Source organism: Equus quagga, chromosome 7 (assembly GCF_021613505.1).
Source record: "Equus quagga isolate Etosha38 chromosome 7, UCLA_HA_Equagga_1.0, whole genome shotgun sequence".
Classification (NCBI taxonomy): domain Eukaryota; kingdom Metazoa; phylum Chordata; class Mammalia; order Perissodactyla; family Equidae; genus Equus; species Equus quagga.
In genome coordinates this window covers 93,428,483-93,446,817 of record NC_060273.1, presented here as the reverse complement: position 1 = coordinate 93,446,817, position 18,335 = coordinate 93,428,483, and the positions used below count along the sequence as shown (strand labels likewise).

The 18,335-nt window shown below is 34.1% G+C and overlaps 1 protein-coding gene across 1 annotated transcript in view; it reads left to right on the top strand.

The window, feature by feature from the left end:
* Positions 1 to 18,335, top strand: part of SRFBP1 (serum response factor binding protein 1) — a 68,872-nt gene that overhangs the window by 43,133 nt on the left and 7,404 nt on the right. Inside the window, exons 4-5 of the mRNA XM_046665333.1 lie at positions 3,213 to 3,284; positions 17,608 to 17,689. Of these exons, the coding sequence (XP_046521289.1) occupies positions 3,213 to 3,284; positions 17,608 to 17,689 (154 nt within the window). The remainder of the gene's footprint in view (positions 1 to 3,212; positions 3,285 to 17,607; positions 17,690 to 18,335) is intronic.

The window sequence follows — 18,335 nt, the reverse complement described above, 5'->3', positions numbered from 1 at the left end:
AGAAGCATTCACAGGACTCAACAAAGCTTTTATACTCAAGTTATGGTTTATTAAAGATTAAAATCAGCAAAAAGAGAAGACAAATGGGGGAAGTCTAGAAGAAACTAGGCGTAAGTTTACTTCTCCCACGATAGTCACATGGACACACTCCCAGCAATGATATGTGACAACGCTTGCAAAACCAAGCAGCTCACTTGAGCCTTGGTGCCCAGGGTATTTATTGGGAGCCTGCCACATAGGCAGGAATTACCTCGATAATCCAGGATAATATCCACATCTTAAAATCATTTCATTATTGATCATTCCAGGTCACTTTAGCGAGGTACATAACAAGCCCTTTTGTTAAGTTTTTTGTTTGGTGGTTTTTTCCCAGAAAGTTTTTTGAAATTATAGTTCTAAGTGTTGGTTTTCTTCTATTGTTTAGTTTTTCTTCGTCAGAGACCCCAGTTATACATATGTGGGATCATCCTTTCCATCCTTTTTTTTCTTTACTTCAGTTTCATTTTCTTGACTTTCTTTAGTGTCTCTTATTGAATTTTTCTTTGAATCTGTTCTCCCTTTGTGAGATGATGTTTCTTTTCCTTGAGTGTATTTCCTAAGCTTTATCAACTGTGGGGCATTTTTGTGTTTTACCTATTTCTGCCGTTAGTGTTTTAATTTCTGACTTTGCATATTTTTAGTGTAACCCCAAATGCTTGTTTGAGGCTCCCTAAGTGCAGTTTGGAGGGTTATGTTACAATTGTCTTTTGTTTCATGGTTAGTTTTTTAGTGGAGAATCTATCAGATAAAATGTTTTGATTTACATTTTCTGTTTTCTTCTTCCATTAATTTTATATAAATTAGATTTTTTTCCCTTAATCCCAGCCATTTTGTAGACAAGGTACATCATATGTCAGTATGGTGAAGTGAAATTTTTTAATGGATGATGATAAGGAGGAATTGGTTACATGTCTTTTCTTCTGTCTCTGTAGGGTCCATAATTTCTCTCTCTTTCTTTCCTTATCTTCGTCTTTATATCTGAAAGTAGGAACACACTCCCTATTTATCTGATTCTTCTCAGAGCAGTGCTTCTTGAGGCCACTGCCTTCAGAACCACTCACTTTCAAGCCCTTCTCTGTAGCCAGTGCTGTGAGTTACCAAGTCTCAGACTTGTGTTCAGCATTTTGACTTTTTGTAGTAGTTTTTGCTTTCTGGTAGTGCTTTTTGTCTGTCACATGTGTCTTTCACTCCACTCTCCTCTTTTTCTACCAGTATCTTAATCTTCCATTCTCTGGCTCTCCATATTCACAAGCCTATAGCAGCAGTGAGAGCTCTGTTGAATATGTTGTTAGTTTCTCTATTTAGAGATATTTTGAGGTTGATGGCATCCTCTTATCTCGTGATAATGCTGAAGACATGATTCATGTTTGGTTTTATTTGTATTTCTTGTTGAATTTATTGTTTTGGAGAAAATATGTGGATGAGTTGAGATTTAGAAGACATCATTATCTTCTGTGCTTAAGTTCATTTTAACAATAAAATTTAACCAGTTCACTCTTTAGAATGATTTTTTTTTTCTTACAGGGTAGAAAAGGGTGCTTGTAGCCAGCCGTTGACAAAGGCAGGGCAAATCTTAAAAAAGGCACGGCAAGTCTTAAAAAAGGCAGGACAAATCTTTGGGTTTGTTAACTATAATTTAAATAGTTCTATTAACTTTAAACTGCCTCAGGGAGGCCATCTCCCAAATTAGCTCATCAAGCACCAAAGACATTTTCAGGCAAAATATGTCATGAAACAAATTTTTTTTTAATGTATATATATATTTATTTATATTTATATTTTTTATATTTTTATTTAATTGTGTGTATATATAATATACACATATGATGCATATATAATATTTACACACACAAAATTTAAAAATAAGAGTCTATTATTTATGTACTGTTTTATAGATTTGTTTTACGTACACATTTTTTGCAATTGTATTAGTGTATACAAAATGAAATTGAGTCTTTACTTTCAGAAACAGTGCTTTCTAATCTTTTTGACTTTGGATCATCATTATCAGTGTTTTATTTTTTCCATTCTGCTCTCTTTTCAAAAGCACACTATAGCTCTTTAATACAGAATATGTGGTAATTTTTCAAAAGGAATTACACAAACTAGTATGTACAAGGATAGTCTTCACATTCTTATTTTTAAAAAGATCGAAAGTCCGAAAATATATTAACGTCTGCTACTAAGAGGTTGCTTAGATAAGGGCAGCAATGTAAAAGAATAAAAAAATGGAAATACGTTTGCCCTGTCATTAAATGATAGAGCTAGTTTATAAAATTGCTGTTGCTCCGTTTTTGTTTAAAACATAATTTAAATGTCATTTTCACCTAAGTTGTGCACAATTTTTGTCATATCACATTTCTACTTTACTGTCAGTCAATGTTGTTTTAAAATCAACTGTATGATTTTTTTATTTAGCTTTCTTCTAAACAATATTGTGAAAAAAGGCACAAATGTTAATTGTATCTTTTCATGTATATTAGAATAACTTGTTAAGTGTTAATATAGAAAAATTTCATTTTTGTGTGATCTAAAGTTGTTCTTCATTCCCTTAGTGGAGTGCATATCAAAGTTAAATTCTCCGAAAGAAAAATGTAGAAGAGTATACGATAAAATTATAGTCATGTAGACATTGCCAGTAATTTTACTTCTTATTCTTTCTGCTTTTCTCTGTTTTTTAATTTTCTAAAATAAATCGGCAATAATTTTGTGCATAATGGAAAAGTATTTTGTGGCTTAGGTTTTATAATCAAGAATCAAAATTAAATATTTTTCTGTAAATCTCTACATTTCTCCATAAATTGATGAAATTGCCAGTCCTGAAATTAAAATAAGTAATAATTTCTTTAAACTTAAGTCTTAAGTTAACATTTTAAATTATTTTAATCTTATTTCAATTAATGTTTTCATTATTCTGGAGATTTTGTGGCTTCCATAGAATCTGAATATAATTGTCTTAAGAAGATTAGCATTTAAATTAATTTTGCTGTGGCTTTTTTCATAGCATGATAATTTCTTAACTGTGATAGGAGTTATTCTCTTCTAAAAATTAAGAATTTATTTAATATCTCATTTCTTAAAAGCCAAACACGGGAAGAAATTTAACTCAGAATAATAATGACAGTTTAAAATTACACTCATAACTAAAATTATTTTCTTTTATTCTTCTATAGGAATTAAAACCTGATATAGTAACTAAATCTGCTCTTAGTGATGATATCAGCTTTGAAAAAATCTGCAAAAAGGTATATCTACAATGGTTTGTATTTCTTTTGGGAAAAGCTTCTTATATACATTGTTGACTTGCTTTTGTCTTGTCACTTTTTCCCTTGAAGAGCAAACTAATCAAGAATTCGGTTACTATTAATATATAATGATTTTTCTGCACTTGTGTTCCAATATTGGCACCAAATAGAATTTTTATGGTAATTTATGAATTTTACATTGCTGTGATAGCATGCCTTCAAGGTCCTTAAAAGATGTGTTGAACTTAATGTGGCATTTATGTATTAGATAGCAATTAATCTGTTAATCTTACTAGTTAGAGCAAAGAATCTTTATTTTTATTCTTTTCAAATAATTTTCATGAATATTTTATTTAATCCCTGCATTCACCCTGTGAAAGATTATTTTTACAAATGAGGAAACCAAAGTTCAGGAAGAATGAAATGAGCTGATTAAGGCTGTACCACTGTTACCTTGCGCGGTTAGGACTTTTACCTAGACCTTCTGCTCTTTGGATTTGCCACTCCTGCTTCTTCCTTGCTCTTTCCCCTTCTCATTTCCACCCACTTGGCTGATGGCTGCATAAGACAGTTCCACATGAAAACAGATTTTGCATTGATTGATTTTTCTCTCTTGATTTTCTGTTTTCACTTTCATCAACATTTGCTCTAATAATCTATATTATTTCTTCTTGCATTTGTGTTTACTTTGCTCTTTTTCTAGTTTCTTAATCTGGAAGCTTAAATTAACTACTTTTAGACCTTTCTTTTCTAATGTAAGCATTTAATGCTATAATTTCCGTCTAAGCACTAATTTAGCTCCATCTCATAAATTTGATATGTTGTATTTCCATTTTCTTTGAGTTCAAAATGTTTTAAATTTCCCTTGAAACTTCATTTGACCCATAGTTTAATTAGAACTATGTTGTTTAATTTCTGGACAGAGAGTTTTCCAGGTGTCTTTTTGTTACTGTTTCCTTTATGACTCATGAGCATACTTTTTATGATTTTTATTCTTTTAACTTTGTTGTTTGGGTTCTGGTCCAGAGTATGACTTATCTTGGTGAATATTTCACGTGCACTTGAAAACAATATATATTCTCTCGGGATCAGTGTCATACAAATATCAATTAAGGCAAATTGATTGATAGTGTTGCTCAGATGATTTATATCTTTACTGATTTTCTGCCTACCTGTTTTATCGATCACTAAGAGAGGTGTGTTGAAATCTCCAACTATCAATGCCAGTTTACCTATTCCAGCCTTAAGGGAAAAATATTCTGATTCTACATTTACGTAGACTAACACTTCTCTACAATTGATGGATTTTAGACATGTTAAATTTTAAAGCATTTTATCCTAAGAAGGCCAGAATATGAAAGGTTTTTGTTTGTTTGAGGGGAGGGAAGATTTGTTGTCGTCGTCATCATCCTTGTCAGAAAAACAACACCAAAGTCATAAGCATGTCTTTACAGCAGCCTGTTTTATACTAGCATAGTTCTACAGTAAATATTCGTGTTTCATAGAATTCACTCATAAAGAGAGGGAAAAAGTTTAGCCCTATTATAGTTTTAAACTTGTGGTGTGGTCAGTATCTCAGACAAAATAATGACATGTTAAATGGAATATTGGTAATTGTATAAAAATATGGCAGAATGTATTCTTGTTTTCTCTTGAGAGTTTAGAAAAATGATAATTTAAGATTTTTACCAGAATAAATATTTTGAACTATGTTGCAGCTAAATTCTAGAATTAATTCATTAATGTTTAATTTGTGGTAAAAGTAAAAAGCAGTTTATTTTTAGTTCCCTAATAATACTGTGTTTCCATTTAAACTCTAAGAGTTTAAAACTTGGCAATATTTATTCCTTAATTTTAACTTGAAATTCTCCAAAATAAAATATCCCGTGTCTGGTTTTTTTTTTAATCTTCTCAGCTAGTTTGTTTTCACTTTAGAGGGTTAATATTAGTTACTGTATGTGTAATGTATATCAAATCAGTTTTTTAGGGTATGTAAAATAAGTTTTGTAGAGTATCTTCTTCCATTTACAACCCTCTGTTCAGCCTTCCAGGGTGTGAAATGTCATTTATCCTAAAAATGGGGAAACAAGTGTATATATTAGCTTATGGTTATTTTGTAATAGTAAATTCATTTTGCATATGACTAGATTTGTAGTCATGGGATGTATAATAGTAATTCATATAGAAAGTTTAGGGACCGGCCCTGTGGTAGAGTGGTTAAGTTTGTGTACCTGCCTTGGCGGCCGGGGTTTTGCTGGTTTGGATCCTGGGTGTGGACCTAGCACCACTCATCAAGCCATGGTGAGGTGGCGTCCCACATAGCAGAACTAGAAGGACCTACAACAAGAATATACAGCTATATAGTGGGGGGTTTGGGGGAGAAGGAGAGGAAAAAAGATGGGCTACAGATGTTAGCTCAGGGCCAATCTTTAAAAAAAAAAAAGAAAGAAAAAGAAAAAGGAAGTTTAGGATCTGACCGAAATATTGTCAAGTGAAATCTGATTACATTTCTGCCCTTTTTGTACCTTCCTCCAAACAATGAAGGAAAAGAAGGTAGAGAGGGAGGAAGGGAAAACAATTTTGTTTCATCAGAGTTCTTGATGGAACCCTTGAGGGGTATAAAGCCCAGGGAAATTGCTCTGCTTAAGAATCCTTTCAGATTCCTCCCAGGCTATTTGATTTAAGCTATTTTGTTACTATTTTATTTGATTTGTGATATTCTTCAATTGCGTTTAGGTTCTTCTGTATCAAAATATCAAAATCTGTTAATAAATTAAACATCTAAAAACAAAATGAGGCAGGCAGCAGAGTGTCCTAGAAGGAGGTCTGATTATTCTTTAGTTTGTCCTAAGAAGGGAGGTCAGTGGATAATCACCAAATAGGAAATAAGTCTGTTACGTAAAGCTCGGCACATTTGAGGCTGTCTGACCATCAGAATAGAAGAACAAATTAATTTGTGTAACATCTTACAGCTTGCACAATTCTCCCGTATACATTCCATCTCGATTGATCTTACAATAATGATCTCATGTAGAAAGCATTCATATGTGCAAAAGAGAGTTATTTTATTTTATTTTTATTTTTTTTGAGGAAGATTAACCCTGAGCTAACTAATGCCAACCCTCCTCTTTTTGCTGAGGAAGACTGGCCCTGAGCTAACATCCATGCCCATCTTCTTCTACTTTATACGTGGGATGCCTACCACAGCATGGCTTTTGCCAAGCGGTGCCATATCTGCACCAGGGATCCCAACCAGCGAACCCTGGGCCGAGAAGCAGAACATGTGCACTTAACCGCTGCGCCACCGGGCCGGCCCCCAGAAGAGAGTTATTTTAAACTACAGGATGAGAGGAAGCAAATTAATATTTGTTAACATCTACCAGTTGCCTGACTCATTAGGTGCTTTATATGTAGCTTTCTCAGGGAAGATAATGATAACCCCATTTAACAGATGAGACAACCAGCCCAGAAAGGTCAAAAATATACCTCTATTCAGTCAGTAGGAAATGGCAGGTCCAAGGTCTAACCCAGGTCTCTGCTACAAAACGAAAGTTTAGGACAAGAGAATGGAATAAGTCCCATATATGTCAGTCTGTGTTTTAGAATCATGCCATCATAGGGATTGTGAGTTCGATGAATGCAGAAATTTCTCCTGTTCCCTTAATGTGGACTCTAGGCCTTAGTTTGCCATAATTCTTCTGATGCAGCTCAATGGACTGTTTCTTATCATCTCCCTAAATGTTTTTAATAAATACAAATGTTAATGTGTTTATATCTTTAGGTAGAAGCTAGAATTGAAATTAAGTCCAATTTAAAATTAAAAGTATTGCTACTAGCATTCCACCTCTACTAGTTCTGGCATTTAGAATTAGTCCGTTTGTTTTAAGCAACATTTCAAAGGAAGGAACATTGCATGTAAAAGAGCTTTTTCATTTTTAGACAGTTGTTTATATTCACATGTACATTCTTAAAATTCTTTTCAAAATTGAACACCAAATACTTTCTGTTCACAATAAACACCCATATGCCAAAATAAAATTTTTCCATTAAAAGATGAGGTGTTTTTCTTTTTTTATTTAATTTATTTGAAATGGAAGAAACTGGAGGTGTGTGAAAACCACAGTTTCCTGAGAATTTTCCATGGCAAACACTATGTCACCTTTAAATAAGGAATGCTATGGTTTTCTTCATTCCCCCCAATATTGTGAAGACTTTTTCACGCAGGTGTACAAACTCTTTGTTTACAGAGACTACTTAGCCTTTTAAGCTTCAAAATAAATTTCTTTAAATTTCAGCTGTATGACTATATTTGAAATCCTGTTATCCTCCATAACATTTTCTCTCTCTCCTGTGAAGTTTATCAGATTCTGTCTTAAATTAGTTATGTGTGCATTTGTCTTAACCTTTTAAATTAGAACAAAGTTGTGAGCCTCAAAAAGATGGTGTTCATGTCCTCATGTTTAAGACCATGCCTTCGTAAACAAGGCCTGTTTCTGTAAAAATAAATATAGATATCAGTAAATATAAGGAGAGTGAGAGAAAGTGAGAAAGGAAGAAGGACAGGAAACAAATAAGGAGAGGTAAAGGATTTAAAGTGTCAAAGCAGGGGCTGCCCTACGTATTAAATACTCCTGAGTTCTTACACCCCGCCCAGTGCCTTAAGCCAAATGTAGACATCTCAAATGGCAGCACAGACCCAAAACACTGCCCAAGGGGTGAACCTGAGCCCACTAGCTTCACAAACCTCTTTTTTTACATTTATATTTAATTTCTTTCCAAAAAGATTTGAAGGGGATTTGGAGTTGGGTCACAAAATGAGAGAAAGTTATCTCAAATACTTTAGAAGAAAACTTGTTGAGAATACTAGACAGAATTCAGAAACCTGACTTTGAGTTCTAGCTTGTTCCTAACTGGCTAGGTAATCTTGAAGTCAAGACTGTTAATCTAATTGTTAGATAAAATCTTTAGTCTGTGTTCCCTTTACTTCTTGTTAAGATTTGAATTTAAAAACTTAAGTGAAAGATTTCTAATCGCCTTCTTAAGAATGAAATTACAGAAAGGTTTAAATGTTAAATTTAGTATTTTTTTACTTAAGAGAAATAAAAAAGTTTATTTAAATCATTGCTATAGTTTATAAATTTGGTATTTTTAACTAAGACTTTCTTTAAATCAAACATTTTAAGAACTACATGTATAACATTTTTTATTGGTCTTTTAGAATGAAAAATTAAATCCTTAGTATTATAAAGCATTTAATTAATGTGTATGTCATTAACAGTTTTTCCATTTGCACAGTTTTTCCCCATTAGAATATTTTTTCTACTCCCCAAATTATAAGCTACTCAGATTTGCAAATCAGTAACAGATGATCAAGAACAGATATGAATTAATTAATAACACCTGGCAACTAAATATAAGGAATTTTGAAGGATCAAATGTACCCTAAGGAGATATATATAATTTCTCTACAATGCATTCTATTTGCAAAGATTCCTGTTTAGCAAAGGGAAAAGGCTTAAATTTCTAGGCGTTTCTGCATTCTCACTAGTGTTGTCTTGCCACTAGCTGCATGGCTTCAGGCAGGTCACTTACCGTCTCTGGCTTTTATTTTTCTCATTTCTCTAATAAGGAACTCTTCCAGGTCAAACATTCCAGTAATGCATTTTAGTCCCCCTTAGAAGTCATTGTATTAGATGTAAAAATGACAGGGCTTATCCTCTCCATGTTTAGTTTTGTTTTGCCAACAAAAGATAACTGTTTTATGTACCCTCACACATTCAACAGGATTTTTATGATATTTCAGCACTGTATTATTTTTTGACATTTTGTTAAGGATTCTTAAACAACTCTGACATTTTTCATATTTCAGTATGACAGGAATAGTTTGTTCCCTAAGATGTTTGGCAATATTGTTGAGTAGCCAACTTTATCAAAATCTCTAGTTTATAAAAATTAGAAGCTACTAGTAAGGACATGTTCAAATGTTCGTACACAAATACCATTGTGCTACAAAGTAGGTATGGCACATACTAACAGGACAACATTTTTGGTAGATAGATTTCCAGCTAAATAAAAATAAGTGAGAGCTTGAGAAGCTATTTCTGTTTTTTTTTCTTTTTTTTTTTTTTTTTGCTTAAGGATGCTGATAGATTAACTATAAATGCTTTGGTAAAAATTTTTGTGTGTTTTTTGTTTCTAGATTTATTGAGATATACTTGACATATAACATTGTATAAATTTAAGGTGTACAATGTAGTTTGATATATGTATTTATTGTGAAATGATTACCATAATAAGGTTAGTTAAGACATCCATCATCTTACATAGTTATAATTTCTGTGTGTGTGGTAAGAATATTTAAGATTTACTCTCTTAGAAACTTTCAAGTATATAATAAAGTATCACCTGTAGTCACCATGGTGAATATTAGGTTCCCGGAACTTATTCATCTTATAACTGGAAGTTTGTGCCCTTTGACCAACATCTCCCCATTTCCTCCACCCCTCAGTCCCTGGCAACCAGCATTCTGCTCTCTACTTCTATGAGTTTGGCTTTTTTTTAGCTTCCACATATAAGTGATGCCAGGCAGTAGTTATCTTTGTCTGTCTGACTGATTTTAGTTATCATAATGCCTTCCAGATCATCCATGTTGTCACAAATGGAAGGATTTCCTTCTTTCTCATGGCTGTAATATTCCACTGTCTATTTATACACCACATTTTCTTTATCCATTCATTCCTCAACAGACAAGAATGTTTCCATGTCTTGGCTATTGTGAATAATACTACAATCAATATGTTGCCTCTTCAAGACAATAATTTCATTTCCTTCAGATATATATCCAGAAGTAGGATTTCTGGGTCATATGGTAGCTCTGTTTTTACTTTTTTGAAAAACTTCCATGCTGATTTCCACAGTGGCTGTACCAATTTACATTCTCACCAACAGTGCACCAGGGTTCCCTTTTCTCCATATCTTCACCAAGACTTGTTAGCTCTTGTCTTTTTGATGATAGCCATTCTAACAAGTGTGAGGTGATATCTCATTGTGGTTTTGATTTGCGTTTCCCTGATGATTAGTGATGTTGAGCTTCTTTTCATGTACCAGTTGCCATTTGTATGTCTTTTTTGGAAAAATATCTGTTCAAGTCCTCTGCCTATTTTTTTTTTTTTTAAAGATTGGCACCTGAGCTAACGACTGTTGCCAATCTTTTTTTTTTTCCTTTCTGCTTTCTCTCCCCAAATTCCCCCAGTACACAGTTGTATATTTTAGTTGTGGGTCCTTCTAGTTGTGGCATGTGGGACGGTGTCTCATCATGGCCTGAAGAGTGGTGCCATGTCCCTGCTCAGGATCCAAACCAGCGAAACCCTGGGCTGCCGAAGTGGAGCATGCAAACTTACCCACTCGGCCACAGAGCTGGCCCCCTGCCTATTTTTTAGTTGAGTTATTTGGGGTTTTTTGCAATTGAGTTGTATAAGTTCTTTAAATATTTTGGATATTAACCCCTTATCTGATACGTGGTTTGCAAATATTTTCTCCCATTCCATAGGTTGCCTTTTTATTTTGTTGCTATTTTTCTTTTGCTTTGCAGAAGCTTTTTAGTTTTATGTAGTCCCATATGTTTACTTTTGCTTTTGTTGCGTTTACTGTTGGTGTCATACCCAAAAGTCATATCCAAAACATTATTGCCAAGTCCAGTGTCAAGTAGTTTTTTTCTCCTGTTTTCTTCTAGTAGTTTTACAATTTCAGGTCTCATATTTAAGTCTTCTTCATCCATTTCAAATTAATTTTTGTACGTGGTGTAAGATAAGGATCCAATTTTATTCTGTTGCATGTGAATATTCACTTTTCCCAATACCATTTATTGAAAAGACTCTCTTTTCCCCATTGAGTATTCTTGATTCCCTTGTCACATTGTTGACAGTATGTGCATTTGCTTATTTCTGGGCTCTCGATTCTATTTCGTTGGCCTGTGTGTCTGCTTTTATGCAAGTACCATACTATTTTGATTACTATAGCTTTGTAGTATAGTTTGAAATCAGGGAGCATGATGCCTCCAGCTTTATTCTTCTTTCTCAAGATTGCTTTGGCTATTCAGGGTCTTTGTGGTTCTGTTTGAATTTTAGGATTTTTTTTCTTATTTCTGTGAAAAATGCCATTGGAATTTTGATAGGGATTGCATTGAATCCATAGATGGCTTTGGATGCCATAGCCATTTTAACAGTAGTGGTTCTGCTGATCCATGAACACACATCTTTCCATTTATTTGTGTCTCCCTCAATTTCTTTCATCAAAGTCTTATAGTTTTCAGTGTACAGATCTTTCACCTCCTTGGTTCAGTTTATTCCTAAGTATTTTATTGGTCTTGATGGTATTGTAAATAGGATTGTTTTCTTTATTTCTCTTTCAGGTAAATTATTGTCATTGCATAGATGTACAGCTGATTTTTGTATGTTGGTTTAATGTCCGGTAACTTTACTGAATTTTTATGCATTCTAACAGTTTTTTGGTGGAGTTTTTAGGGTTTTCTATATATAAGATCCTGTCTTCTGTAAATAGAGACCATTTTACTTCTTCCTTTCCAATTTGATGTCTTTTATTTGTTTTTCTTGCCTTATTGCTCTGGCTGGAACTTCTAGTACCGTGTTGAATAAAAGCGGTAAGAGTGGGCAATGTACCCTTGTCTTGTTTCTGACTTTTAAGTATGATGTTAGCTATGAGTTTGTCATATATGGCCTTTGTTATGTTGAGTATGTTCCTTTTATGCCCAATTTGTTGAGAGCTCTTATCATGAAATGGTGTTGAATTTTGTCTTTTTCCACATCTATTCAGAGGATCATATGATTTTCATCCCTCATGCTATTAATATGCTGCCTTGTGTTTATTGATTTTGCTTGTGGTTGAACCATCCTTGTATCCCAGGGATAAATCCCACTTAATCATGGTGTATGATCTTTTCAATGTGCTATTGAATTCAATTTGCTAGAATTTTGTCTAGAATTTTTGCATCTATCTTCATCAGGGATATTGGCCTATAGTGTTCTTTTCTTATAGCGTCCTTATCTAGCTTTGGTATCAGAGTAATGCTAACCTTATAAAATGGTTTACGAATGTTTCTTCCTCTTCACTGTTTTGGAAGAGTTTGAAAAGGATTGACATTAATTCAAGAAGCCATTTATTTTCAACCCATTCTTCTTCTTATAGTCTCTTAAATAGAATTGTATTCCTGTCTATGGAGTAGTATTTATCTTAGCCACTGTTGAGGACGTGGATACTTCCTCATAGTTGAAACTAGATTTTGTATTTATAGCTATTCACAACTTGCGCTGAGGCATATAATGTGTTCTCTCATGTGGCGTGATTACAGGAAGTTAAATGTCTACATCTGTTACATTTCCAGAATCAGCCACATTGTCATCACATACTAGCTGCCAAACTAAGAGGCATTAAGGATGAGAATATATTTTATATCTTACATAAAAGTAATTACTCCTGTCAACAAAGTTCTTTCAACAGAATATTATAATTTTTATTTGCTGATAGCATTAATGGTTGTTTTTCTTTAAAAACACAAATTGCATATAATTATAGAAGCTAAAGCTGTGGTATACATAATTCTACATATTAACTTGTTAAGTAATCATACCTGATTAGCAACTGCTTAATTTTATATATCTGTATACCTTGTAGACTCAAGCCTTCTTTGAACTTACTGCTGTTACATATGGACAGCTGCAATATGAGTGGCACCCCTGGGATTATGCAATCCAGTAGACTTTTTTGAATCAGTCTCACTTCTTATTAACCTGGTATTCTCCCCAGCTAAGTCCTCCTCAAAGGTTGCAATGTAAAAACCCAATTATAAAGGAAGACATAGCAGAATAAGAATAACACCTTCAATCTTATTCTAGAGCCCTTTTTTTTTTAAGAGAATTTACTAAGTCGAATCACTAAGTCAGGTTACTCTGAGATATCTTCCAGGGCAGAGAACTAGCATTGCTAAATAAACTCAATGATAAAATGATTCTTAACAAAACAATATTTACCTAGAGTCAACACTAGTATACAAGTATTACCACTGGCTCTTCTAAAACCTTTTTGTAATTAAGATGGAAAGATGTAGCTAGCTCTGGAAAGGCAAATACCCAGTTTATTAAAGCTTTTAGCAAGTTGTCAAAGCTGGGATTTGGGAACAGTAGTAGGTATGTTTTTGAACAGTTATACGTGGATACATTTAGTCAAAATCTATTTAGGATTCCCAGAACTTCTTATCTAAAACATGTGAAATTAACTTGTGAACAGTTACTTTCTAATTCATCTGTTTTACAAATGCAGATCTTCATATATTGGGGATTATCTTTGAAGTGAATTTTTAGTAGCTACAAGGGAGGAAATATACTGAAAGAAGTAGTTAAAGATAAGCGGCTGCTGCTGGAGCATCATCTTGTCCCTGTATCCTGAAGGAAGGGCAGGTTCCTGGGATGGGTATCACATTTGTCAGGACTAGTTGTTTTTGTTGTCATTGTGGTTGTTTTTACATATAAATGTTCTGGAATTAGTCCTGAGGATCAAAGATATTGTCTCTGCACTGAATACCAAATTGTTTCTACTAAGCTACAATCTCTTATTAGTCACCATTCAAGAAGCACATTTAGTGCATTTAATGCTATAACCTGTTGCCTTGATTTCGCAATAAAAGTCTGCTGTGGCAGTGTTTTTGTTTTAAATTAAACTTTTAAACATCATGAGCCTGCTAAAAAAATTTTTTTCTTTTTTCCTAATTTTTTAGTTTACCCCACCAAGGATTCTACTTGCATGTAGTTTAGAACAGGAATTGCACATTTTCTGTAAAAGCCGAGGTAATAAGTATTGTAGGCTTTGCAGGCCATACAGTCTCTGTCACAACTGCTTGCCATTGTGACATAGTGCATCCATAGATAGTATGTAAATAAGTAAATTTGGCTATGTTCTCATAAAACTTTATTTTAAAACAGACAGCAAGTGAGAACTGGTCCTGGGCCAGTTTGCCAACCACTGGTTTTGAGAATCAAGTACTTCTACAAGATTCTTCATGTGAAAATGACAGCTGTCTATTAGTCCTTCCCCACTTTCAGCTTCCGTTGATTCTTGTGGAATTTACTCCCACATCACTATGTTTATATTAGTACATTTTAAGCATTAGCTTTTGACTTCCTGCTGGTCTATAAGGATTTAGATATCTTTCCTTCTCCAGCCCCTGTGTCATAGATCTACTCTCCTTATCCCTTCCATCCTCCTAATATACTTGGGTCAAATTTAGATGAGATGAACATTTAGTTGTTATGTTATTTTGATAGAGTCATGCGGTGAGTTATTACTTTTTCTTTTCTGCGTAATATTTCTATTTTCTGTAGTTTATAATTGTTAATTTTGTTAGTTTTCTGTCTTCTCTCTAGTGTAACACCAAACTCCTCATCAGTCATTGAATTCTCCTCTCAAGATATTTAATACACCAGGTATTCTAAATCTAAATCTAAATCTCCTGTCACCATCCTGGGGGTTCCTTTTGCCTGGGGTTTCTTATATCCCATGCCTTCCTCATTCGTTGTATTGTTGTATCCTGCCTCATTTTAGTGGAGCTAGTAGATTCAAGGGAGGTTCAAGGGATGTAAACTTTTATATACCTTGCATGTCTAAAAGTACTTTTATTCTTCTCTAGTTTGGAAATCATTTTCCTTCAGAATTTTAGAAGCATTACTCTCTTGTCTTTTGACCTCTAATTCTGATTCCCGAATTTGTGTGTGTGTGTGTGTGTGGTTTGGTTTTTTTCTCTCTGAAAGCTTGTATACCCTAATATTCTGATGTGACTCTGTTTTCATATATTGTATTGAGCCTTTTCAGTCTGAAAAAGCGTGTCCTTCATTGGAAGTTCTGTGTTACAGCTTTTTAATTTGCTTCCTATAAAACTCAAATGGGCAATTTTGACTCATACTTTCAGCAGCCCAGCTTGTCACTGAGTGACTCAGGATACTAGCAATAGACTTCCTTCCCAGATTCTCTCATATCTCTCTGAAGTAAATAAAATGAGTATGAAGTTCTGTGTTGCATCAGTAAACCCTGCAAGGGAATGAAGAAGCAGAGAATTGACCTAACACTGCACTTAATGAATGGACTGCATTTCTTGGAGAAAATTGAACAAAGACAACATCTAAGAGTCAGAATCAAGGCTTAGTTTCTGTAAGGCTGCTGTAACAAAGTACCATAAATTGGGTGGTATAAAATAACAGAATTTATTCCCCCATGTTTCAGGAGGCTGGAAATCTGAAATCAAGGTGCCAATAGGGCTATGTTTCCTCAGAAGGTTCTAGGAAAGAACCCTTTCTTACTTCCATCTTCTGGTGACCCTAGGCCTTCCTTGGCTTGTGGCAGAATCAGTCCACATTTCTGCCTCAGGTTTCTTCCCTCTTTGTCTCTCTGCCTCTGTATCTAAATGTCCTCCTTATAGATTTAGGGCCCACCCTAATCCAGTGTGATCTCCTTTTAGTTAATTACATCTGCAAAGACTGTTTCCAAATAAAGTCACAGTCTGAGTTTCTAGTTGGACATGAATTTAGGAGAGATAGTCCTCAACCCGGTAGACGCGGTACTTAGACAGCAAGTGGTCCTGGCACATGATTTGCACCAGATAGAATTTAAAGGAGTTATTCTATGAGTGGCCTTACCTAAATAAATCCTCCAAACAGAATAGTTTGCAAACTGCTGTCATCTTGCTCTTACTAAGGTATTCATATGTTTGTATTACTGGGGGAGAGGGGAAAGCCTTATATTGGGCTATTGACAATGAAGGGTAAATTTAAAATAAAGACATCTGAAGCTGGTAGGTCTACTTCCACACACTAATGAAATTTATTCACTTATTTTATGGAATGTTTATTGAATGCCAGCTATTACCAGTTACTGTTCTAGGCATCTTCAGCAGTGTGGAAGACAAAGTCCCTGCCTCACAGATATGAAAATATTTACACTGGCATGCAATTTTAAGTGAGGTGAAGTAAATGAAGAGTGATGGAAAGTATTGTGTTAGTTCAGATAACATTTGAGCAGACACCTGAATACAACGAGATGAAGAGCCATGTATATATTTGGGAGTCGAGAAGAGCTTGCAGTGAAATAGCCTAAGCCTCAGAAGGCAGTAAAGCTTAAAGGGGAACAGATAGGGGAATAGCATGGTCTGGTTACAGTTCAAAAATTCTCTGTGACTGCTCTAAGGAAAATTGGTTATGGGGGAGCATGATGCAGAGGAGAGTGATGAGCTTATTATAGGTGAGAGCTTATCTCATTGGTCTAGGTGAGAGGTGTCGGTGATGTGGTCAAAGATACTAAGAGTAGAAATGGTGAGAAGTGACTGGTTCTGGATGTATTTTGCAGATAGAACCACAAGATTTGCTGAAGAATTTATTGTAAGATGTGAAGGAAGGTGAAATGTGATGGAAGAATCCTTAGAGCTTTAGGCCTGAAGAGTCAGAAAAATTAAAATTACATACAATAAGATAGGAAAGGCCAAAGTAGAAGGTTTAAAAAGAAAAATCAATGAATTCTCTCTTAACATGTCAAGTAGGTGGTTGAATATATGAGTCTGGAGCTCAAGTTAAACTGGAGGTAAAAATTTGTACATTGTCAGCCTGCAGATGATATTTAAAGCACTTGGCCTGAATTATTAATTTTCTAAATTCATGAATACATTAAATATTATATATAATCTGTTCCCATTCAGTCATCAACAAATGTTTGTAAAGTGTTGGCTGTAAGCCATGCACTGTGCTGGAACGTTCTGAGAATACAGTAGTGATATTAGACATTCAGCATAAAAATATATAGCATTAGATAATTTCCAGGTGTCTATTAAATGGAACTTCAAACATTACAGTAGTCATAAGTTATATCACCTAGCTTGGTACTGATGTGTTACTTGAGTCTTTCATATTAATTTAGTCTTCATAAATAGATCTTTTAAGCTCTTTGAAAGCAGGAGCTATATTACACGTGTTTTAATATCACACCTGATGCCTACGACAATCTGGAAAGATATTAAGTACCCAAAGAATATTTATAAACTGACTACATAATAAATTTAATTGTTCAAGGGCAGTACTATTTTTGTCAGCATGATTTTGATTTATCTCTAGTGTGGACTTATCTAATAAGTGACTTATCTAATAAGAATGTTAACAAATTCCTGTTCCCTGATTCTAATATTTAAAAATTATTATGGATTTTATTGTATTTACTTCTTAATGGTGCCATGTAGGTTTTATTCCTATGTGTTTATTGTTTCAATTTGCAGCCTGATTCTACTGCGACTGAAAGAGCAATTGCCAGACTAGCAATGCACCCTCTTCTGAAGAAAAAAATAGATGTGCTAAAAGGTATGAAATAAATGATTTTTTTTTTTTTTTTGAGGAAGATTAGCCCTGAGTTAACATCTGCTGCCAATCCTCCCTTTTTTTGCTGAGGAAGACTGGCCCTGAGCTAACATCCATGCCCATCTTCCTATACTTTATATGTGGGACACCTACGACATCATGGTGTGCCAAGCGGTGCGTATGTCTGCACCCAGGATCTGAACCAGCAAACCCTGTGCTGCCAAAGTGGAACATGTGGACTTAACAACTCCGTCACCGGGCCAACCCCATTAAATGACTTTTAAACCATGTACTTAAATGCATTTGTGTGTATGACTTTAAATAAATGGCTATTCATTTATTTATTTTTATGGTTCTTTTTCCTTTTGAAAAAGGAAATATATAATGGTTTGTTTTCCTTGTATATTATAAATGCCTCTTTCATGTATTTCCAAATGTAGGAAGGTGCCTGAAAATATGGAAAGTATCTGATGTCTGAAGAAAAACTAAATCTGTACTTTTTCCTTAATTTTAATATATGAATATATATGTTATATATTCATATATATTATATTTATGGTGATATTGAGTACAATTGATTTTCTAAATATTGATATAATTCATATTATTACTTTTGATGTTGCCACTTAATCACATACTTTTTATGAGT